The 26,141-nt window shown below is 34.4% G+C and overlaps 1 protein-coding gene across 4 annotated transcripts in view; it reads left to right on the top strand.

Moving 5' to 3' along the window:
- The window catches only part of CRPPA (CDP-L-ribitol pyrophosphorylase A), a 391,837-nt gene that overhangs the window by 304,600 nt on the left and 61,096 nt on the right, over positions 1–26,141 (top strand). For 2 of the 4 annotated variants that reach the window (XM_036863587.1, XM_036863588.1), the window contains exon 10: positions 14,313–18,397. In XM_036863587.1, coding sequence (XP_036719482.1) covers positions 14,313–14,417 — 105 coding nt within the window. In that variant the 3' untranslated portion in view covers positions 14,418–18,397. Of the gene's footprint in view, positions 1–14,312; positions 18,398–25,440; positions 25,624–26,141 lie in introns of those variants that run through there. The other 2 variants (XM_036863589.1, XM_036863590.1) reach the window with 2 other exon arrangements.

The raw sequence follows: 26,141 nt of genomic DNA, 5'->3' as shown, positions 1-26,141 counted from the left end.
CTTTTGTCTGGGTGTCACAAATTCCGCAATCAGTGTTCCAATTTCCAAGTTAGACTTTTTATTATTATTGACCCAAGAGATTTAATTCTCTCATCAGTTTATATTCACATCATAAAACATAAATTAATTTGGTTGTTTTTATTTATTTACTTATTTTGCTGTTTTGGGGGCAGGGCATGCGTACCATGCTCTGTGTTACACCATACATCCAACTTATTGCTGCTGAGTCATTAAAAAACCACAGGAGGGATTATATTTTTAAGTTGATATTAAACTGAGCAAAAAAATTAATGGGTCTAAACTTTAGTCATTCAGAAGCATGTTTTCTTGGATAAGATTATCCCTAAAGTTGTTAAGTGCTTGGACTCTCTATATTCTGATCCTGATTTCAAGTCTGTATTTTTCAGTCATTATCTGTGTGACTTTGGACAAGTTACTCAAGCTGCCTTGGTTTTAAATTTCTAGTTAATGGAATTTACCTCATAGGATGTGTGATATTTTCTTTGCTTTTTTTTTCCCTAGTGGTTTTGTAAGGTGGTATCCTGTTTCATACTACTACTGATTGTTTTTTGAGTTTTATATGCATATCTACTTTTTCTCTTTCTTGTTAACTTAAAATCAGTGATGATTTAATATATATTGGCTTGACTGTGTAAAATAAGAAATTCAGTATGACTTTCAGCCCTCTTCATATTCCAACATTTTGTGATGTATTTTACATATTTTTTTAAAAACCTTGTGTTTGAAGAATAATTATTAATTATTAAAGCATTGCTTTGCTTTATAATCCATTAAAATAATTATCCTTCTCTCTGTATAGCTGAATGATTTTTTTCTATAACAATCTGTAAATATTGATGGACAACTAGGTATCATTTTCTTCTTTGTGACCCTTTTATCTCAGGTTCTGTAAATATCACACTCCTGATTTCTTCCTACAAAGTATGTCTGCTCCTTCTCAGACTCTTTGCCAGCTTCTTTACTTCTCTTAGATGCCTAAATGCTGCAGATTCTTAGAGCACTGTCCTGTGTGATCCCCCAGAATTCTCACCCACTCATATGGTTTTAAATACCCTTCATTTGAAAATGACTATTTTCTGTGCTCTATGCTCATAACTGCCTATTTGATATTTTGTCTTGGATGTCTCCCTCAAATCTCAGATTTGTCCAAAATGGAGTTTGTAATTTCCCCCAATATCCAAAAGTGCTTCTGGTAAAGGAAACTTTTTATAACTTTTGTAGTGACCGTCTATCTGTAATATTGCTTTTTGTCTTAAAGTCTGTATTTTTATAGTGAATATACTGAATACAGTGAACCAAGCTTTCTTTGGGTTAGTGCCTCTCTGATCTACCCTTCTCAGTCACTTGACTCTCAGCCTTTTGTGTGTGTCCTTGTGTTTTATGTTTAGCTATTATAAAGGCCATGTAGCTGTGTTTAGTTTTTAATCCAACATGACAATCTTTGTGTTTTTACCCATGGGCTTAGTTAGTCATTTACATTTATTCAAATTAAAAAAAGTATTTGGAGTGGTTACTCTCACCTTATTTTTTGCTTTCTGTCTGTTCTACTTTTCTCATGTTTTTTCTTAACTGTTTAATTAAGATTTTAGTTTTTCACTAGTTTTTTTCTCTGTTATTAATAACTTTTCATCTTGAAATTTTTGAAATAATTTCAGGCTTACAAAATATTTCAAAAATAGTATGTTACTTTTATTTTTTTTCTTAAGACATTTCTTGTTTTAGATTTATATACTCATTTTAAAGCTACTTCTTTATATTCCATGCCTTCCTGACTTATTAGATTGTCTTTCTGAAATTATCTTTCTTCCACCTGAGGTACATTCCTTAGTGCCATAGTATTTTTAGGAATAAAATTTTATGTTTTGTTTACCTGAGGGAGCCCATCTTCTGTTTTCATTTTTGATAAATGATGTTTGTGGGTAAGAGGTATATGCATTTTAGGTTGATAGGTTTTTTTGGAGGGAGTTGGGGTTTTTTTTGTTTTTGTTTTGTTTTTTTGCTTTTATTCTTAGCAGTTTGCAGATATGCCAGTATGTTCTTGCTACCATTATTGCTGTGAGAAAAACTGTTGTCAGTGTAACTGTTGGTCTTCTGTTGGTTTGTTCTGTCTAGTTGCTTTAGGATCATGTCTTTATGTTTAGTGTTCCATGGTTTCCCTGAAATTTGTCTACTTGTTGAGTTTCCTTTTTATCCACTTCAGAATTCATTGGGTTTCCTTTATGAATGAATTCCTATGTGCTATAAATTCTGGACTTTTTTAAGCAATATTATTTCTCCCCATTGTCTCTATCCTCCCTTTCTGGGATTCTGATTAAATATATAGTAAACATTCTTATCATGTCTGCCAAATCTCTTAACCTCTTTATATTTTCCATTTCTTGTCTTCTCTAATATGAATTCTGAGTAATTTCTTCAATTCTGTCTTCAGTTTCAGTAATTCTCTTTTCAGCTGTGTCTAATCTGTTGTTTGATCCATCCTTTGAGGCTTTTTTTGGTTTAAATTTGTAATGTTTTTTATTTGTAAAAGTTGTATTTCTTACTTTTCAAGTCTGTTCTTGTTTAAGAGACTGCTCATTTCTGTGGATCCATGTTTGTTTATGTAGATTTTTTTTACATAGGTTTAAATTATTTTGTGCCTAGAAATTCTAATGCTGGTTTCATTTTGATACTAAACTGGTTTGTTGTTTTCTTCATAACTTGTTATTGTGAATGCATATATGTGTTTATGTGTTTGTCTGACTTGCCCAACTATGTATTCCATTAAGGGAAAAAACATCTCTCTATTCATATCTTAATATATAACTTACATCCTGGTATCAGGTAAGTTCCTGAAATACAGTCACTGAAAGGAGTCTTGTTCTTATTTTTTTCCTCATTTATTTCGTTATTGAATAAGTTAACTTTTTAAGTACTCCTTTTTTTTTTTAAAGAAAGACTCTACTAATGGGTATGCTTTCAGAGCCCTTGCATATCCCACAATGTCTCCTTTTTTGTCCTTCTTACAGTTAGCCAGGATTCCTATGTAACAGTCTTTTCCTTAGATCCCATTTTCTTGGGGTATTTAATATTTCAGAGAAGTTACACATCAGCCATTCTTATCTATTGAAAATAATCTGTATTGCCTGATGCAGCCTGTTGAATTTTTATCTTTAAATTTGAAAGTATCATCAGAATATGGCTTCTTTTGGGGGGGGTTCTTTCACTAATTTTGCAAGGGTCTAAATTGATACCTGTCTATCTGCAGACACTGGTCTTTCTTCAACTCAGGGAATTTTCTTCTACATGTTTATAATGACTTCTGTATTATCTGTGTCTTCTCCCCAAGTTTCCCTTATACAATTTGGTTCTTTAATTAATGTCTTGACTCTCTTCTTATTATTTTAAGTCTTTTATTCTTTTGAGTTCTAGAAATTTTCAAGTCTGTCTTCCATTTATCTAAGTCAAATTTATATAGAATAGGTAGGTTGTGTACCACTTCCAATGAGATATTTAATTCAAATACATTTACTTAATATCTGCATGAATCTCTAGAGATGTAAAATTATTCCTACTTTGTTCCCACTTCTATGTTCAAAGTATCTTCTTGAATCTTGTTGTTTTCATTTAGCAACATCATTTCAGAGAAATATAGTTAATTCTAATGATTCCAGAAGGTTCTTTCCACCTAGAAAATTGTTTCACATATCTGCTGATTTTTATCTACCTTCTTATTAGGAAGAAGCTCTGTAGGTAATCTTCTACCATGTGTCCTTCTGCATGAAAAAGAACTCTGCTCTTCATTGTGGGAGGGAACTTTGTCAGGCTAATTATCTGCTAGTTAAGACTGATAAAAATTGGCACCATTCTGGTCAGGATAGAACTCTTTATGTAAGTTGCAATTCAAAGTCTTCTTCTTGGAAGGAAATAGAGTTTTTAATACGATGGTAAATATTTTTCTGTGGAACTTTGAGATTAAAACTTTGGATACTAACTATTCACCCATCTAACCAATATTTAAGAGTCTAATGGTCATTAACCAGACATCTTTTTCTTTTTTAACTGCTCAAAACTATTTCAATAGTAATTCCTCCCTTTCCACACACACACATGTTGCTTCCAAGAAGTTATGTTTGAATTGGCCTATTTTAGTTATCTTTCCTTGATTTAAGTTTGTAAGTTTGAATCTAAATTCTATGGGAAAAATTCAACCAATCTTTATGCTCTAAGAGAAATTATCAGTACATTTTTCTACTAACGCCTGGGCCATCCACTCAAGAAGATACTCTTCTGAATAATCTTTCTGTCCACCCTATCTTTTCTCACCCATTGTGGAAACAGGACTCATTGCCTACCAACACCTGGTATACAGATTTTCTGCTTATGCAACCACCTCAAATAAGAGAATGCCTGCCTCATTGTCTGCCTTTATCCTCCTGACTTGGGTATGTTAGTGTAAATTTATCATTGTCCCTACACTTATCTCTGAGACCAGGCTTTCTTTCATAGGAGAGGAATCATGTAGCACAAATTTATAGTTTTTCACACCTTTTCAGTTTCCAAGTATAGATACAAGTTTTTTTCTTATTTTTATTTTTAGGGGGTTATTTCTATAATGATATATCCTTTATCTAAAAACATCGATGCTTCAAAGATGACTTAATAGTTATATATAAAGCCAGATATTTATAGAATTAACTAGCAAATTAATCTGGTTAGTTTACTGAGTACCTACTATAGGTATAGTACTTTATTTGATTTTAGAATTTAATTTGGGAGAGTTGCCTTTTGCTGTCTACAATTTAGCTAAGAAAATAGGATCTATACATATGCAAACCTAACAAGATATTGTAAGAGATTGTGAGGCAAACTATGATAATGCAAATTACTGATGTGTAGTAAAATAAATGATTTCATAAGAGGAAGTCATCACAGCCAGGTATTTGAAAATTGATGTGAATTAGAAAGACAATTATTGGGAAACCATTTTACTGGAGAAGAGAAAACAGTGATTGTATCAGTATGGCCACAGAAGTGGATTCTGTATAGTAAAGGAGTGGAAACTGGTCAGAAGGATTGATTAGGTTGATTGTGAATAGTCTTGAATGCTAAGATAAAGTTTGTGCTGAAAGTAACGTGGGTTTGACACAGTGAAAATGGTTGTTCTAGTGAGATTAGAGCCGTAGCCATGGACAGAGAGAAGTAGCCAGTTAGGACATCCTAGAGGAATCTAGGTACAGGATGGTAAGGATGTAGACTGAGAGTGGTCAGAGTATAGCTGGTGAGGGATGTCACAGTAGAAAACTAGCAGGACTTGGTAACTGTTGGGTAAGTTGTATAGGATCAAAACATTTTTGCTAATTAAAAGAGACATTGTGTATGAGACAGAGTTTTCAACTTTATTAAGTGGGAGAATTGATATTATGAATGATGTAAGAAAATAAAGTATGACAGTGTGACAAGTCCCAGATCTAGAAATAACTGACACGATAATGAAATGCGTGTTCTCAAGCCAGATGTCTGGTGCTTTTGGCTGCCCAGGTTTTACCCCACTGCACTCTGGCTCTGAGAGCTGCATAGTTTAGGTCTTTCCTAATCTTTAGTCTCTGTTCTTATTCAGCAGAGTAACAGTGCTGCCCCCTCAGGGTTTCTTGACCAATTCTTTCTTCTTAATTATCTTGTTTCACAAATATTTACTGAGAACCTTCAGTATGTGCAAGACCTTGTGCTAGGCATGGAGAATAAAGGAAATGAAAAGTGCTGTGTGGTACTTATGTTAATAAGTAAACTCAAGTGCATTTTCACTAGTATTTTGTTGTCGAGGTTTTCAGGAGACATTTGTTTCACTCAAATGAGCAAGAGGCAAATACTTTTCATTTGGAGAGGACTCTTGTTTTTTGCAAACTCTATTAGTAAGTGACTGCTTTTTTTCTGCAGTTTTGGAAATTTACAAATAATGAACTTTTTTTTTCATCTCCACTAGGGGACAGTGTGTTACCATTAGATTTTTTTTTTCTTCCATTTCAGCAAAATGTATACAGAAAGGAAATTTAGCCTCTAATTATGTTGATACGATATTAATTACCTTACAAATGTAACAAAACTTAAAATGTTTCTAAACTATACAACTTAGGATTTTTGTATATTGTATGTGTTATGGATGGATAGATATATAGACATATATAGATACAGGTTTTATTTGTTTAGAGTGATTGAAATTTTGTGGCATTTAGATAATTTTTGCATGAGTTCACCAAAATAAGGATGGATGGCAGAAAGATATTAATACCAAAATATAAGGAAATTGAATTTCAGGACAGTTTTGTAATTCATGGAACTTGAATTAGGCTTTCGGTATGGAATTTGCTGAGACAATGTAATGTTTACCCTTCCAAAAGATCTTTGTAATCTCTTGAGACATCTAAAGCCTAAATAATACATTTATACGTATATTTTAAATTTGTAGATTTTCTTTTAACAGAGTACATTGTGTTCTTTAGGAATGATGTGTATGGAAGATGAAAATCTCAAAAGATTTCCTTTTAGGTTGTCTATAAAGATTTGGAGAACAGTGATGTCATAGCTTTTCCTGCCATTCTTTGAGACAAGATCCTACAAACTCCACATAAATTTGATTCTAACAGCATACCATAAACTTGTTTATACCTCTTTAATTCAAGTACTGATATCTGTGTAGTACAATGATAGGGTTTAATGTTTTGAAATATACCTTTTAAAAAGTTCTTCAAGTTTTGCCAAAACTGGGTATAGTTTTGCCAAAAGTTCTCCTTTGAGAAAACTGAAAGGGACAGTGGATCAGTAAGGAATTCTGAGGATATGGCATTACAGAAAATTGACCACTTGTACACTTGCAAGGTGCTACTTCTTCGTCATTTACTTCTGAAACTGCAGGTGTTACTTGTCCAAATTGTGAGGTAGACGGTGGGGAGCAGGGAAAAAAGCTGGTATGAATAATGGAGGTGCCATTTCATTCCCAATCTTCTGTGAAAGTAAAGAAATCCACTTTCCCTGATTTCCAAAGAGCTTGCCAAAGGCTTAGAGGTCCCATGAGAATTTTTGCATCGAGACTTCACTACTCTATGGAAGATGATAGATAGAACCATGGGAAAGAAACCTACCATCAACCAAAAATAATAATAATAATAATTATATATATACATATATGTATATCTCATACAAAAAACCTAAAGTACAGGATTCCATTGACAAGACTTAATTACTCTAGAGTAATTTTAAAATTGTTTTTAAAAGGTAATGGTAATAGAACTTTTGTGCATCTTTTTTTTTTTTTTTTAATAAACTTATTTATTTATTGGCTGTGTTGGGTCTTCCTTGCTGCGTGGGGGCTACTCTTCGTTGCGGTGCACGGGCTTCTCATTGCGGTGGCTTCTCTTGTTGCATAGCATGGGCTCTAGGCGCACGGGCTTCAGTAGTTGTGGCTCGCAGGCTCAGTAGTTGTGGCGCACGGGCTTCGTTGCTCCATGACATGTGGGATCTTCCCAGACCAGGGATGGAACCCGTGTCCCCTGCATTGGCAGACGGATTCTTAACCACTGCGCCACCAGAGAAGCCCCCATCTAAGCATAGCATATTTCATCCTAATCTTGAAATTACAAAGTGATAGAGAAATAGCTAAATATGACAAGTTTCTGGTTAAAACCTATGGTGAATTCTAATCCTAAATAATTCAGTTCAAGGATATAAAAAATTAAAAACAGCAATTTTATATTGATTTTTAAAATATTCTTCCTGGTATTTAAATAACCCAACTGTGAGAAACTCTTCAAAATCTCAATGAGCAACTGTTAACATGCTGAATAAAATTAAGTACACGTTTTTTGTTGTTACTTTTAGCTTAACTTCCATGATATCTTTCTTAACCTCTAAATCAGCCATAAGCTATAACTTTGTGAATTATTAATATGATTCTTTTGGAAATCTTTTATTGAAAATTGCAGTATTCAAACAAAAATGTTTTCTTTGTACAGATTTTGAAGTTTTTGGTGGGGATAAATATTCTCTGGAAATCTAGACAATTATGAAGTACTGATTTTATGAGATAACAAATCAAATTTAGTCCCTGAATTTAAAGTCTTGAAACTAAGTTTTAAAATAGCTTATTTTTCTTATTAAAGCGTGTTTATTATGAAAAATTTGAAAATATAGCAAAACATAAAGATGAAATAAAAATAGCCATAAATCTGTCATCCAAAAATAACTCTTGTTAACATTTTGATATTTTCCCTCCCAGTAATTTAAGAAACCTGATTACTACATCCTTTTTTTTCCTTTAGGACCAGTTTCTAGTTTATAATACAGCTGTAACCAAGAAAAAGAGTGAATGTTGTATTTTACAGCTAGAAGTTATATTTTTATTTTTTTATGAGAAGATAGAGTGCAATTTTTATTGTTTTTCAAAAATTTGACCTTGTTCTTAAGTGAACAGAACAATAAGATAACAAGTAATTACTGTTACGACAATAATTTAGATTTAAGCAAAATGCAGACTTTAATAATCTTATTAAATATCCTCTTGTTTTTCTTTTAATTAAATGAATGTTTTTGATTTTTATGTGTGGGTATGTAAACATTGGTGTGCCATGGTCACAGTTTATGCTCTTTATGACTGAGTATAAATCAAGGTTACTATAAACCTGAAGCCTAGCCATGAATGTTGCTGGAGTTACAGATAGTAAGTGAACTGCTGATAAATTTAATTTGGGTGCTTTTTTCTTAATTTTTTAATGTGAAAATTTGGGTACCCACTCTTCTTACAATAGCTTTATCACATTGATATGTCACTCTAAGGATCAGCCATTTCTTGTCCCAAAATATTTCTCGTTCATCCTGGACTCTACAGTATTTTCTTCCTCTTTCTCTCATCATTTGGTTCTGTCTCCCTGAGGAAACATTCCTGCCTCATGTGATCTTACCATGCTCTGAATTCCCTTGTTCTCTCATGTGCAACTGTAGCAATATTACCTACAGTCTAGCCCTGTACATATATTTGTACATTACATCACATTGGTTTTCTAGGGATGGGGTTAACATTTTTCAAATTTTTTGTTTGTTTCATGGAGTAAATATTCCCAGATGACATGGCTGCTGACATAACCCATATGTAGTTTTCTAAATGTTCCAAGCAGGTTTCTTGGTGATGGTGGTAGGGTGTGTCAGTAGATAAGGAATAGGGAAATGGAATAGTAATGTGATTACAAGGTATAAGATGATTATGGTAGTAATTCACCATTTTTCTCTCTTGCTTCAGTTTGGATATTTTTTTACTTCACTTCAGGGTCACTAATATTGTCTCTGGCTCTTCCCATCTCATATTAAATCAGTCAATTAATTCTTAATTTCAAGTATTATATTGTAAAATTGTAAAAATTGTTTTCTTATTTGAGATTTCAATTCTATGTTGAAACTTTCCAGTTTTCATCAACGTTTCCTTCTCTTCCTCTATTTTTTAGATATATTAATCGTAGTTATTTTGAAATCCTTCCAGGGTAATTCCAATATATGGATCATTTCTGGATCTGTTTAAATTGATTTTTTTTTCTCTTGTTTATGGATATTTATTTATTTTTGCTGTTTTGCAGTCTTTACTTGTCAAGTAATATTTTATTGTATGCCATCTGTTAGTTACAAAACATTATAAAAGCTCTAGTTTATTTTAGCTTCCTCCAAAGAATATTAAAATTTGTTCTGGCAAGCATGTGTGTTACTGGGAAATCAACTTGCTTTTCTGGAGCTTGTTAAAGCTTTGTTAGGGCATTTCTAGTTCAGTTTTGTCTGTATTCCTGGGTTATAGGCATGGTCTTTCAGAGATCTCGGCTGAAGGCCATGGGTGTTCACCAAGGTCTCCTTGTTCCAGCCTACCTCACATCTAATCTTCTAAGTGCAGTGCAGCTTCTGAAATCTCTGCTCATTGCTCTAGCTTCCCAGAAATTATTCTCTGCTAGGCCCTATGGAGTCCACCTGTGCAAGTGCCGATTAGGAATTGGCCAAATAAGGGGAATTTTCAGCAGAATTTTAGGACTTCTTTGCAACTCTCCCATCGCAGGGATGTTTTTCGCACAATCTGAGCCACTTTGACAACTTTAAATTGTAATCTCTGTCTTTTATATCCAGAGAGACCATCATTCACTTGGACTCTATTTCTCTTCTTTATAGTTTCGAAAAATTCTCTCAACAAGACATCTGAGGTGAATGGTCTCTGCTTTCAAGGACTGTAGATATGCATTGGTTACTGTCTTAGATCCGCAAACGACATTTTTACATAGAGTTTACCAGATTTAATGGTTATGTATGGTGAGTAGGTGTTATCAGCTACTGTGTTGTGGCTGAAACAGTACCCTCCATAAAAATAATAATTCTAACAGCGGTTATTATAGAATATTTGTTAGGTATCTGTGATTTACATGTCTTACCTGGTTTAGTCCCTACAGAAAAATCTGTAAAGTAGATAATATTGTTACCCCAGTTTTAGATGAAAAACGCAGAACTATAAAACTTTGATAATTTGCTCAAAGATATTTGACAGTTGTGAAGGCCAGTATTTGAATACCAGCAATCTGACTCTAGAGCCTGATTAAACACATCTTTTCTTGAAAAATAATACACTTTGTGTTTTAGAGTCACAGAAAAATTGGGAGGATATTACAGAGTTCCCTTGTGCCCTTTGTGCAGTTTCCCCTATTATTAACAACTAAGCCATAGTTTATGCAGATTACCTTGGTTTTACCAAATTTTTTTTTTTTATTCCAGGATACCACATTACCTTTAGTTTTCATGTCTCCTTAGGAGACAGCTATCATGTCTCCACAGTTGGCTGTGACAGCTTCTCAGACTTACCTTGTTTTTTATGAACTTGACAATTTTGAGGAGTACTGGTCAGATATATTGTAGTATGTCCCTCTATTGGAGTTTGTCTGATGTTTTTTCTCATGATTAGACTGGCGTTATGGGTTTTGAGGAGGGAGACCACAGAGGTAAATACCATTTCATCATAGCATATCAAGAGTGCATACCATCAACATGATTTTTCAGTGTTCATGTTGACCTTGCTCACGTAGTTTTAACACTAAACATTTTTATTATATAATATTTGGAGCACACAAAGGAATGTATGCATATACATGTGCATAAATATAGATGATTGATAATAAAATGACCACCTGTATTGCCCCTCCACTCCCTATCTCCATCAAGGAGTGAAAACACTGTTTTGCATATCCACTTTCAGCAGGAAATGCTTTTTAAAGATTTATTTCCTTGCATTTTTTACTTACGTTATCAATACTTTTATAGAGGTATGGAATTTTGAAATGAGTTTGAAATCCATAAATTGTTTGTCTATCTAATTTTTGTACATACTAGAATTTTCTTAGTATATGTATGTCTCACCATCTTGTTGAAATCAGCTCTTAAAATTCCATATTTTTCAAAGATGAAATGATTGAGGTCAGGCAGAGAGGGAAAACAAATATTTAGTGGAATAACATAGGTTCTTCTCACTGAATTCTAATCTTTCCAAATGATGCGTATAAAAAATTGCCAAAGTAATCTTTCAAAGAACAATCTTACTTAAATGTGTTAGTAGCTAAAGATATGTAAGTTGTGTAGCAATCAAAATGAGCATGGAAGATTTATTCCAAGATAGAGAAATGCGATTTTTCTAGCCCTAGGATCTTAAACAGGTTTTCCCCCTTCATTTCTTTGTTACCATGCTGCTTTCATTATAAGTGTAAACTGGTTTCAAAGAGGTTATACAGATAGCCTTTTTCTGTTTATTTTTGAATGGGAAACCTTAATTATCATCATCTGTTGTATATCTCATTTTAATGAGACTTGGGAGTAGATGTGTATCATACCGTGCAACATTATAATTAATTAATTATTGAGTGACAAATACATATCTATAGTTGGTTTGTATTTCATTCAGTTTTAGAATACTATTTCTATATTTATAAATGGTGTGTCATGAATGATATCTGCTCCTATATAAGTGAATCACATTTTAAGCTCAAACATATTTGGCTTTTAAATGATTTGTTAATGTGATTTGATATTCTGGAAACCGGTACAGCATTTGAAATCCATTATTGAAATGTCATTAAAACTCACTCACAAGAGGCAAAGTAGCCACATTCAGCCCCTGTGCCTCGTCCCCAGTTCCACCTCTTAGAACAAATCAGGGAAACTGATGGGAAAGAGTAGTTTAAGTAGAGGTGATCTCTTAACTACCATCATCATAGATGAGAAACCCAGGTCTGGGCTAGTGGAGGCGTGGTGGTAGTGGGAAGGCTTCGATAAGATAATATTCTTCTTTGTACTGTTGCCAGACTTCTGGCTAAATATGTAAATAGGGGTAAACAAAGTAACCAAATAGTGGTCATTGTTAACCAGTGAGTCAAACTGAAAGGGTGAACATATGTCTATCATTGTCAAGCCTCCTTTGCTTTGAATTTGTTATAATGTATGGAGGGCAACCATGTGTTAGGCATTGAACTAAGTTTTTTATATTCAAAGATAAAATATTCTTTACATCAAGAAACTGATCATCTGGTGGAATAGATGGCCAGCTAAAAAGACTATTAGAATTCAGTGTGCTAGAGGAATTCATAGCTATGGAAACGTATAGATTCACCTCACTCACATTGGGTTGAAGAACAGCAGTCAAGGGAGATTTCAGGAGTCACTGATATCTGAGTTGAACCTCGGAGCAACTAGGGTAAGCTAGGCCAGGAGAGGGAGTGGAACAGCTTTTCTGGCAAAGGGATTAGCTGGTGCAAAGGGATGAAAGCTTGAAAAATGGCTTGACTGGGCAATCTTAAACAGTTCTACATGGCTTGGAGAACTAAGTGATTTTAAGGGAATGGTAAGAAGAGGCTGGAAGGATAAACGACCTTCCAGGTAAAGGGTTAATACTTGATCCTGAAGTTTAAAGATGGCCTTCAAAGGATTTTATGCAGGATAATGATGTGATCAGATTTTTATTCTGTAAAATCAGTATTTTCATTGCTGTGTGGGAAATAGGATAGAAGAGGACAGACTTCAGAGAGACTATGAGATTGTTTCAGTAATTCAGGGCCAGAGGTATTATGCTGGCAGTGGCAGTTTGAGTGGAGTATATGGATTGAAGAAACATTAAGGAGGTAGAAACAATGGGTCCTAGTGATATACCGAATGTTGGGATAAGGCATTACGGACGATGCCGAAGTGTAGAAATTGGTTACCAGATCCCTCTTTTTGAACCTAGCACAATTCATAACCCAAGGACCTTAAGATATTAACTCTGTTTCCACTTTCATTTTCCCTTCATATTATCATCCCCTCATACCTTCAAGAAGCCTAAATAATTAGAAAAAACAGAATTTCATAGGCAATATGATTTCAAAGGGAAAATCACATTTTAGCAACTTGTGAAATAACTCTTTTCACAAATCTGCCTGATCTTTACTTCAAAAACAAGCAGGTTTTTTGTTTTGTTTTTTTTTCCTCCACACCAGTACTCACAGTTTATAACAAAGTCTGTTGTTGAAGAACCCTCAAGAAAAAAAAAAAAAAAAGGTGAAGAGAAACCTTGTATCATCAAAGAAATATTCACACTTAAGTGAAGAGCCAAAGTTGGTCTTCAATATTGGATTAAGGGAAAATAATCTTTTGTTTCATATTATTAGCTTTTGAAATTGTGTCATTGCTTTTTTTGGTACCTTCAGCAGATATTTTTTCTACAATGAAAGTGCTTATAAAAGCGTTTCTCCTTTATTTGGGACAATGGCTGTGGTCTGAGTTCTATGCAGTACTGAGCCCAAAGAACAGCAAGCCTTGCAAAGTGTCTCCTTGAACACATAGAAACAGAGATTCTGTGATTGTGGTTGCCAGGGGCTAAGGAGTGGAGGAAATGGGGAGATGTTGGTCAAATGATACAAACTTCCATTTATAAGATGGGTAAGTTCTGAGAATTTAACGTACAGATGGTGACTATAGTTAACAGTACTGTATTGTATACTTCAAAGTTCCTGAGAGAGTAGATCTTAAACGTTCTCACCCCCCTTCCAAAAAATGGTAACTATATGAGATGATGGGTGTGATAACTAACCCTACTTAGTAATGATTTTGCTGTATCACATCATCACATTGTACACCTTAAACTTATACAATGTTATATTTATGTTTGTAAAGTTTTTAAAAAATAAATTGTTTTTAAAAAGAAAAGTAGGTCCATGTTAAATTTAATGTGTTGATATCTTTTCTTTCTAAAATAATTATTGTTTTATCTTTTCTTTCAGGATGAACGGAAGCTACAGGAAAGTTTAAGGCAAGGTGCCACCATTATTGCTGCCTTAATCAAAGAAAGAAATTCCGGACTCATTGGTCAACTACTGGTAGCATAAAGAACATGGAGAAAATTACCTACTGTGTTCTTAGAAACATTTACCTAAGTATCTCTTTTGTGCTTCTCTCTGAATTGTATATGGTAGAATGTTTAAGTTGTCTTTTATGTCTTTTATAATTTGGAGGATGTGATGCTTAGGTGAACTTGAAAACTTTTTATGCATGTCAAATATAAATTGCTTAAACCGGAAAAGAACAGATAAGTGGAAAATTATAGCCTTCATATAAAGAATCTTTTCACAAAGGCATGAAAGGTAAAATAGAAATAATGATGAGTCAGCTAATTCTCCAAGGAATGAGAATTTAGGAAATGTCAACTATTATCTCTCTGTTAATTAGTAAATCACACTATAATGAAACTAATAAATAAGATTAATGAGTATTGTTAATTCTAACATTATCCTCTCTCCATGGGTTATTTTGAATTGCATTCCAATTTTTCACACCTTAAAAAAAAGAGGAGATAGCAGTGAACTCTGCACTTTGAGTATCTGCACCATTAGCCTCACATTACCCTAGATCCCTAAAGGAGATGTAATCTCCTGCTTTTCTAATGTTTCAAAATTGTATGTTTTCCTTGGTTTATGAAATATAGTTTTGACTTACATTATTTTAAAAGGCTTCTGATTTTTCTGAATAATTTTAAAAGAAGACTGGAAAGCTTCATGAAAGTGAAGTTATTTTGGTCAATCTTAAGTTAGTCTTCTAAAAGGAAGAGAGTCCATTGCACATAAAATAATTAATTTTCTTTTGATACGGATAACTGCTGCCTTTTTAAATCGAGTTCTTATTCTTTCAAATTTCCACTGGTATATACATCTTGAATATTGATGATTTTTCCCTTACCTTATATTTTACAGTTTTGTCAATCCAGTCATTAGAGATGCCTTTTATTCTATATATACACTTCATAAAAACACATTAGATCAGATTATGCCAGGGCTTAGGCTGCACGTGGGAACTATAAAAATTGCATGAAATGTTTTCAGTTAAAGATAGACTATGAAATATCTACCTTGTGCAGTCTCTTCTTAACATGTTGGGTGATTTTGCCTTCATTTCTCAAGTATCCATAATAGTAGGAGAGTTTATATTTTACATTTAAATAATAGTGAGTAGAAGATAGAGGAAATGAAATAATTACTGCAATTCATTCTCCTAAATGAAATGTGTTATTTGAATGAATGTAGGCTTGGATCTCAATTCCTGGGCTCGCCACTTTTCCTCTTTCTCTAGGGATGTTAAGAAATATAAAATAAATCATTTAATTAAAAATCTTGAGGGTGGAAATATATGGGCAGTGTGTGGATTTTGGTTAGAATGTCTGTCGACATTAAGGCAGGTTGGCTACGCTGTAAAAAGTCATAGGTGCGCCTTTTGACATCTTCAGGTGAAAATGTTTTAAGAATTTGAAAAGTGCTCATAAAGGCAAAAGGGGGAAAGTTATGAAGATTTTAAGGAGAAAATGAGTGCCTTTAGGTACGTGGTGGGAAACTAGGCAATCTCTGGCACAAGCAACATTACTGTATCTATTGAGTGCTGGCTGAGTTACCTTAGATTTCAACAAAAGGGAATATTATACCAGACAAGAATTTATCTTGGGACAGTTAGTATGCCTTTACCCTAGGCAATTATAAACATTTAGTGTTATGAGATTTAGTTAATAAAATATTAAGATGACGATGTCTGAAATCATCATCATCATCATCATTATGGCATTTAATTTTTTTCTTTATAGTTTACAAAGTGATTCACAGCATTGAAAATAATTTAAAGAAATCTCCTCACATCCTTTACAGTTTAGATGGAAATTGAGGCTCAGGGATCCTCACTACTTTCTCCAAAGACACATGTCTGCCTAGTAGCAAAAGGCAGGGCTTAAACTCAGGACCACTGAGAATGAGTTTTAAGCTCATTTTCCTCTATAACAATGATTGCGGGCAAAGGACATCCAGCAGAGAGGCCTTGGGAAATGAGCCAGAGGCTCCGAATGAGCGTTGGAGGAATGGACGAGGAGGGACAGATCAGTCCAGTGACCCGAGGAAAGTCCTGAAGCTTTTGGCTTTCCAACCATGTTTCCAACATACAGAAATTGTAGCTAAGGATAAAGGGAATGAAGAGCATTATTGGCCAGGAGGGAAAGATAAATTAGTTGTTTTTGTTATTTGTTAAGAGATCCAGAGGCAACTTTACAGTTATATATTCATCTCCACTTCGGGAAACTTAATTACTTTCATGATAACTGTCCATTTTCACTTTACTTTTCAAAATCCCTTTAAAAATTATAGTAAGTATGCCTGAGGGTCACTGAAATTGCTTTCTACTTGTGCAAATTTTGTGGAAAGGCTGTTTTCTTTTTAAATGTATGCTACTTAATTACATGCAATTTAAAGTTAACCTTTTTAGGAAGTTAACACAGTGCGATCGGTAGTTTGATTAATGACATATTGGTAAGAGGTAGTATTTTTTTTTTCATGAAAGTGCTCAATTTGAGAGATGACTTCTTGCAAATACACTCATCTGCAGATAAAAGTCAGACCCCTATATTCTACCAAGACCTCAGACCCCTATATTCTACCGAGAGCCATTCTTACTGTGGTCACTTTAAGCATTTTGCATTGGTTTACCAGGAAAACGCTCTTTTTCTATGCTAGTTTACTGTACATTTGACCCTTGAACAGCACAGGTTTGAATTGCACTGGTCCACTTATACGTGGGTTTTTTTCAGCAGTAGCTAGGAAGGAACCATGGATACAGAAGGCTGACCCTAAATCATGCACAGATTTTTGACTGCTGGGAGGGTCAACGCCTCTAATCCCTGTGTTGTTCGAGGGTCTTCTGTAATTACACCTATCAAATTTTACGTTATATATATGAATACAGTATTCATTTTATAAAAATCAAGTTGTAGTACTACATTTTCTTATGTTAAATATGTAAATTTTACTTCCTTTTAATGTTGAAACTCACTATATCAAGGAAACAAATGATAATATTTTAATTAAAATGTGAAGAAAGCCGTTTGAGATAAGAAAGATTGAAATTGTTTCAAAAGCTTAATTCAAAAATAAACAATAAATGAAAAATACATATTGTTTTAGGGTTTATTAATATGGTTTAAAATACGTGGACAAGATGTGACTGTGCAGCTGGTGTTTGGCATTGAAACATTAATATATGTTCTGGTATGTTCTTAGTTTCAAAACTGTGAAGAGGTATGGATCTTTTTAAATGAAAAGTAAGAAACTACTATTAAATATTTTAAATGTTCTCTTTACACAACAAAATATAGGTAATTGCTAACTATTGATATTTTAAAATCTAACGACAATTTTCATTGATATTTAGTGTATACGTACATGTTTTTCAAACTGACTCAGTCTCAACTGAATAACTGAACAGAACATTCTCAAAATATAAGTGTGATGTTTTACATTATAGGAAAATAGAGTTTGAGATTCAGATATATTATTCTGTAAAATATATTAAAAATTTGCAAAACCGGAAGTCTCAATCAGATTTTTTTTCTTTCCCTCATATTTAGCAGGTTTACCAGTAATTACTGTGGCAGCTAAGGATATAAAAGCTATACTTAGGCACAGTGGAAAAGAATATTGTGACCACTTAATAATGTTTACATGGGTGTGGTGGGTTGAATTACTGTTTAGCAATATTCTTTCCTTCCATTTAGTTTCCATACGAGGAATGTATGTCCACTTCATGACTCTGGGATTCATCCTGTGACCTGCTTTGACCAACAGAGTGAGTCACAAGTGGCAGTGCACCGCAGAGAATAGGCTTAAGACACCCTGCATGTTGCTGCTTGCTCTCTCCCACTTCTGCCACCACCATGATGTACACATTCCGCCTGGCCTGCTGCCTCCAAAAGGAAAACAAGAGCTGGGATCACCTGACCTCCAGCTAATCAACAAATGGATACAGAAGCCCAGCTGAGATCAGCAGGGTCTCCAGCAGACAGGTGAGCTCAATAAATGCTCGTTGGCTTTTTTTTTTTTTTTTGCTAGTACTGAGTTTTGAATCATTTTATCGAACACCAGTTGGTAAGCAAGGAAAGAAGATCTGTGGCAGTGTGTGGTACATTTGCTCTCACTAGTCTAGGATATATCTGGAGACACACATTTTGCTAAAGCAGAACATTTACCAGGAGAACTGTTGGTTAGGGCAATGATCCCGAAGTATTAGAAGGTTCTCTGGATGCCTCCTTCCCTTAGTTAGTAGTTACTGAAGGAGAAAAATAGACCTGAATGTTATAGAAAAGTTTTCAAAAGAAGTTAAACTTTTTGGGGCCTGAAATGATATTGAGTTAAAATACGGGCAATTAAAATAATAGATAGTAGAAATAGCTAACATTTGTTGAATGATTAGTATGTTCCAGAAACTGTTCTTAGTGCTTTTGCATGTACATAACTTTTTTTTTCCATAGTAACTTCATGTACTAGGTAGTATACCAGTCTCCATTTAAAAGATGAAGAAACTAAGGCACATACATTTTGAATAACTTTGAGTAACAGAGTCATTCAAGCACCAAGTGGGCAAAATGTGATTCAAATTTGGTTATCTAACTTTGGAGCTTATATTCCTAAGCATGATTCTTTATAATATTATAAAACATACTATTATTTTCCCCATGGAACGGCATTTTATTTTAAATATAGCAGTGTGTACACATCAAATCCAAACTCCCAATGTATCCCTCCCCCCATCCTTGCCCTCTGGTAACCATAAGTTCGTTCTCTAAGTCTGTGAGTCTGTAAAACATACTATTTTAAGATCCCTTAAAGAATGACTCTCAAAGATGGGAATCTCAGTTTTATTTTCGTTAATAGCAAGAGAAAGAAAATGGGTCAAGCCCATTACCTTTTAGTGTTGCTATACTCTTCCTTTCCTTTGTGCATTGCTACCCCCAACACACAAACATATTTTAGAACATCCTTGGATCTGCATGTGCCAGTAAAACATACAAAGACTGATACTCACATACAGTTATTATCACTCACAGAGATGGCAATCTCTGTGAGCTCTAAAGTTGTTGGGATTTCCTCAGGCAATGAATGATCAGACATATTTGGATAACAAAAGTGGAAGATGAAAAAGTAGAAGGAAATACTTCCTTGATGAACCAGAGTTGCATACAGACATTTGCACCTCAGCAACACAACAAGACCTGAAAAGAGAAGTTGAAATCCATTCACTGTCTTTACAAGAGAAAGGAAGGTCTAGAGAAATGCCCAGGCAGGAGGAAGTATGAAGTCTTCCCTTGTCATGAGACTTTCCTAAGCATGAATGGTCACAGTGTTTGCTCAATGGGAGAATTTGGGGGTGAACGGTGTCAGTGTGATGAGCTTGACCTGAGCAGAGCCAGGAATTTTTTCTCTTCCTATCTGAAATATTAGAACCTTCGATTTTTAAAAATGTCTTCATATTTGAAAGTTGCTAAGAGAGTAAATCTTGAAAGTAATTACCACAAGAAAAAAAAATTGTAATATTGTATAGTTACAGATGGTGCCTAGACATAGCGTGGCGATCATTTTGCAGTGTCTACAAATATTGAATCATTATGTTGTATACCTGAAACTAATATAATGTTGTATGTCAATAATACTTCAATTGAAAAAGATAAATTTTTTTAAAATTTAAATAATATTATTCAAAGGAGAAGTCCCACTTTGAGTCACCAGCAAAGAGTGGGCTGAACCCTGTGTTGGAAATTATAGCCTTTACAAACACTTTCCACATTTCTTTCCCGTGATTTACTCTTTCCTGGTGTTATTGTAAATTGAAAAACTCATTATGCAATTTTGATTTTTCCTATTCTGTCATTGGTGTCCAAAAACAAATATAGTGTCTCCTCAGTCTGAAGTTCTGTCCTCTTAAATATTCGAATAACCAGCTCTTTTTTTTTTTTTAATTTGCTCATCAGTCTAATAATTAGTTCCTTAAAAAGAATTTCCTTTACCACTCACATCTCTAAGTTTTGCCTCTTCATTAGAATTTAAATTATATAAAAGCAAGAACTTTGAATCTTCATATGATACCTTCTAGTGACTGTCTAGAATAATATCTGGCACAAAATATGTGCCCGACATTGATTTGGTGAATGGATAAATAATCTGAACTCTTTTTTAACGCACGGAGCTGAAACCTGAATTTTGCAGTTAGTGAAATAACATTGATCAGTTTGGCTTTCTCAATAAATATTGATTAGGTAAATGAAATATTACAAATGGTATTTTCTGTGAAGATTGAGAAAGGACTCTGACGACTACATATGATGATGTTGGATTGCCAGGACTTAAAAAGTAACTTAAAAAAAATCGTGCAGGGTTTTATCACGAGTCCTTAAATAACTCTGTTATATAAAGAGCTTATTTTTTTTCAATTTTAAGGCTTTATTAAAATATACATTACCACCACCAGATAAAAGATTCACATCTAAATTTGTGCAGCACAAAACACAAAATCTGACTTTAACACGTTAGTGTGTATTGAGGAAAAAAATCAGGTTTTCTGTTGCTAATCAAAGTACTATAGAATTAAAATAAAAGTAATTGGATATTTTTTAGAAGTCTATACAGCTGAAATGCATTATGCAAATTACTCTCTACTTCGTGAAGATGCTACCAAATAATCTGAACAGGTGTTAAAACATCTGGGTCTATTTAGCAGCATAGATGAAGCCTGGATTGTCTAATGCACTTTTCTTGTTTAACCTTAATTAATCCTTGCAGGGTCTCTGTGAGGTAGGTCTGTATCAACCTTGTGGTATGACAGTTACAAAAAGGCAGATGCAGAGATAAAGGTCTCATGATCACCCAGCACACTGGAAGCCAAAGTGAGTTTGGAAATCCAGAATTTCTGATTCTACCTTGGATACTGTTTCAGGGAATTGGATTACAACTAGGAGGGACTGTTCTTTACTTGAGGTTTTAAAAAATCTGATTAATATCTACATCCAGAATTTTACCTGGATGCATTCCCTATTTTCCATTTTGCAAAATTGCAGTTAAGCCAGAGGCAAAATCTTCCACAAGGCAATCCTAGTTATCTTTTTGACCTGAGTGGAAACATGATTTGAGATTTCACATGGAGGCCAATTTTGTAAGAATTTCCACTAGTCTGTGGACTGTAATAATTGGGTTATTTGGATGAGGTTTGGCAAAGCATCTACTAGATTAACTGAATGAGGTTTCTGGAGCTTTGCCATTTTGGAGCTATCCATTTTGTTCTTTGTTCTACCTCATTATAAAATGGGCTATTGAAATTGGTTAGTTTGTTGGTATGTCAGCTTTTTCTTTTCTTGTTGTTTTTTTTTTTCTTTTCTATTCTTTACATCTGAGCACTTAATTTAATTGAAAGCAAGCTCTTCAGTCTAAGTGGATAACAAAACATCCCTTTGAGGAGGAGGAAATAGATGATAAAATCTGTGTTACTAATTTTTTTCAGTAGTTTGGAGGAATTCCTTTTCCATCCTGTGTATGTGTTTTTAAGACCCTGTTAAGTTCATAGTTCCTTTTTCTTTTCTTGTTTGAATAGAAAATCATTCTCTTTAATCCCACCTGAGTTTTAAAAATGTATTATTGAACTGCCGGGTTCAGGAATTCAGTGGCCTGTTTTACTGAATGGAGATATGTATGACCTGATAGTAAAAGAATGCTATTCAAAGACATTTCCGCCTGTTTGTTTCTTGGATCAGTTACTGTTCACATAAATCTGGAAAAAAGCCAAAATATGTAAACAAATTAAGAGCTTTAGTATCCCAGTGGGAATATCCATAAATTGTACCATAAATCAGGAATTTAAGATTAAGTGCAATATGCTATAATAAGATAGCAGAGATAATCAACTATAGACCAAATATTCTTGGCTCTGGTTTGAGAATCTTAAAGGATATTAAAAGATTTGGATTAATCATGGAGTTATGCATAATATTACTCCTTCCCAAAGCTATATGTGTTGCCTAAATAGAATTTTATTTTTATTTTACTAACTTCTAAGTGTGGCTTAGTATCAAACAAACCTTCAACTCTGAAGCCACTCTTTTATATTCTTTTAGCACACAAAATATATATAATGTCAATTATCTATCTTTACAGTTAATAAAGAGTGAATGAACCTCTTTACACATCTGCATAAATCTGTGAATACAGTAAAGGACAGTTTGATAGGTTGGGGATTTTTCCAGTAGAGCTTTTTTGATACACACTCTTCTCTTCTTGCAACTCTCTAGTGTATGAATTGAAAATTGTGGTCTCTTCGATTTTTTTGAACCAGAGTTAAAACTTAAATGTAAACCTTTCTCTTAAGAAAGACCCCAAAATTTAATTCCCCCATTATGATGTCTTATTAATTTCTTCTTGATTGTGTGTGTGTAGAGGAAGAATGAGAATGTAGAGAAAGAGAAAAGCAATATACACATATACACATATTTTTATGTCAACATTTTCTTGAAAGAGTTGTTCTAAAACAATTGCATTGTAAGCTTATGTTTTGTATGCACATACAAGAAGAACTTGTAGAGATTAGGTATTACTGATTTAGCCAGGTTTATCTCAAATTGGGAAAATAGAGAAAATATGTTGTACATATTTATACATAATAAATACATATTCATAATTATATACAATTAACAATACTCATTGGCAATGCAGATTCAATGCAATTTTTGTGATTGTACAACTTTAATATTGGTGACTTCACTAGCCTGTGATGTGAAAATGATTTTATACGCTTTTTTTCTAAACCCAAATTAAAACATGAACCCACGTGGTTTCTGTCAGAAACTAACCTGACTCACAGTATCCTCCCCAGCAATTTCATGCATGCTGTAGACTAAGTACCTTAGTTTCTTTCACCCTTTATTTTTCGTCTTGTCAGCATGCTATTATTACCTTCATGAGAAAACCACTTTCCTGGGCACGGCCGTCTGCAGTCTGAAGCATCCCTGTGTGTCCCACAGCAGCCCCCTAGGAGGGACTGTACTTGCGTTCAGAGTATCGGTCTTAAATGCTCTTCCAGCTCACTCAGAGAGCTTGATCACAGATGCATGCAGTTCCAGGAGGTAGAGGCTGGACTCTCCCTGAAACTGCGATCATGTTTTTGTTGCTACAGGGACATGTGCTACCACTAAAGAGAAGCAGAGGGAGGGAGGCCTGTCTCCGCTTGGCTCTCTACCAGAAGCACTGTAGATTCCTGGGTGTTTGGGCCCAACTACACCTGGACCATACGGCAAGCAGTGTCTACTCTCTACTATATCCCCATCCAAAGGACTTAGCTTATTTCTTGTATTACAATTAGACACTCCCCAGAATGGGTGATAGCGCTGTCATCCATTCTCTTCAAGAGAAATAGTGTGAATATTGATACATTTCCCAAGGTCTGAATTTTTTAGTCTCAGCCATGGTCCACTTGTAACACTCTCAAAAAGATTTTTTTCCCCCCAAAATAGCTCATATCTACCTGGGAGAAATATGTTTTTTTAAATTAATTTATCTTTATATATTTATTTTTTGGTTGCGTTGGGTCTTCGTTGCTGCACGCGGGCTTTCTCTAGTTGCGGCGAGCCGGGGCTACTCTTCTTTGTGGTGCGCGGGCTTCTCATTGCAGTGGTTTCTCTTGTTGCGGAGCGTGGGCTCTAGGTGCGCAGGCTTCAGTAGTTGTGGCTTGCGGGCTCTAGAGAGCAGACTCAGTAGTTGTGGCTCACGGGCTTAGTTGCTCCGAGACATGTGGGATCTTCCCGGACCAGGGATCGAACCCGTGTCCCCTGCATTGGCAGGCGGATTTTTAACCACTGTGTTCACCAGGGAAGTCCCCTGGGAGAAATATGTTATGAGCCTTGAATAAATTAAAGAAGACAATTATACAAAGTAACACAGGAGTGGACAAAGTATGTAAAAGACTGCTTTTTTCCTTTGTGATCTTTATTATGGTAAAAGAGTATTTTGGAGACCAACTAGTTATTCAGTAGTAATTCCCATTAAGTGTGTTTTACTTTTTGCCATATAAATTTTGCATATCTGATGTAACTTTCTTGAGAACACAGTTTTCCATATTTTATAAAAGAGCCTGAGGCTCCTAGAGGCCAAGTGAAGATCCTACGATCACATAGCTTGTAAGTGGCACAAGCAGGACCACAATCCTGTATTTTTTAATTCCCCCCTACACGGCTTCTCATCAATAGGATCTAAATGTTATCCTAAATTACAATAAAAAATGACCAATAATAGATACGTTGATAAAAATTTTAGAATCTATTTATTCAGTTGTGTATTTTTGTTTTGATTCTCATTCTTCTACAGGCTTCAGGCCAACTGTCAGAGTTAGTCATTAACAGTAGATGTGTATCTCCTGGTATTAAGATGAGAACTACATAGCAGACCACATCCTGGTCCCTAATTATTGAACATCTCTTATGTTCAGGATCTCTGGGTCCTATGGAAATTCTACAAGGAGATAAAGGCACATTCTACAAAGAGATAAGGCAGGATGCCTATTCTCTTTGACACTTTTTCTGGAAAGGTGAGAAACAAATGAAAATCATGGCAATGGAAAGTGATATGGTAAAAGTGAAATTAGTGGTATCATTATCTTTCTTTGGTATTCACATAGCATGTTCATTACCAATTATATTTTATATTGAAATGTTTTCTTTATACACCTCTGTTCACTTTTAAGATGAAATCTTCTTGAGGCTAATCGTTAAATTTTAGTCCTCTGGTTAACTCCAGCTTATATTAAATATAATGGTAATCTGCTAAGGTCCCTTTCAGGTATAAAATTTAATTTCTGTCTAGCAGCAGTATCAACAATCCTTTAGTTAAGCCTTTATCTGTTGGGATATAAATTGTCAAGTTTAGTTTACAGCCTGGCTGAGCAAGAGAATATATAAATCAAATGATATCTAAGAATCCATTGAAGCATATGTAATATGTTAGAATCTCAATTTATAAATTCATATGTCAAAAAATATCTATTTTTTAAAAATCAACTCACCCCTGATTTCAGGCCCCAATCCTGTGCAGTTGGAATAAAAGTCAACCTCTGGCATTGTTCAGGCTCCTCTTGCATCTGGGGTGTACAAAGAACGTGGATCTCAAGAAGCACCAGAGCATCAGAACTGCCCCTCTAGTCCTCAGCTATCACTCCTCACTGTCCCTAAAAGGCCAGCAATCAAGACTAGCAAAATGACCCAGGTCCCTGTATCCTTTTTTTAAATGTTGATTTGAGAATATAGTAGTCCATGCCTATATTTTGTTTTTACATATGTATGCATTCTTTTTAAAATATTCTTTTCCATTATGGTTTATTATAGGATATTGAATATAGTTCCCTGTGCTATACAGTAGGATCTTGTTTATCCGTTCTATCAATACATACGGTAGCTTACATCTGCTAAGTCCAGTCTCCCACTCCATCCCTCCCCCAGTACCTTCCCCCTTGGCAAACACAAGTCTGCTCTCTATGTCTGTGACTCTGTTTCTGTCTCGTAGATAGGTTCATTTGTGTCATACTTTAGATTCTACATATAAGTGATATCATATGGTGTTTGTCTTTCTCTTTCTGACTTACTTCACTTAGCATGATAATTTCTAATTGCATCCATGTTGCTGCAAATGGCATTATTTTGTTCTTTTTTATGGCTGAGTAATATTCCATTGTATATATGTACCACATTTTCTTTATCCATTCATATGTCAGTGGACATT

This window comes from Balaenoptera musculus, chromosome 9 (assembly GCF_009873245.2).
Source record: "Balaenoptera musculus isolate JJ_BM4_2016_0621 chromosome 9, mBalMus1.pri.v3, whole genome shotgun sequence".
NCBI classification, from domain to species: Eukaryota; Metazoa; Chordata; class Mammalia; order Artiodactyla; family Balaenopteridae; genus Balaenoptera; species Balaenoptera musculus.
The sequence above is the reverse complement of the archived record's forward strand: the minus strand, read 5'-3'. Positions and strand labels throughout refer to the sequence as shown.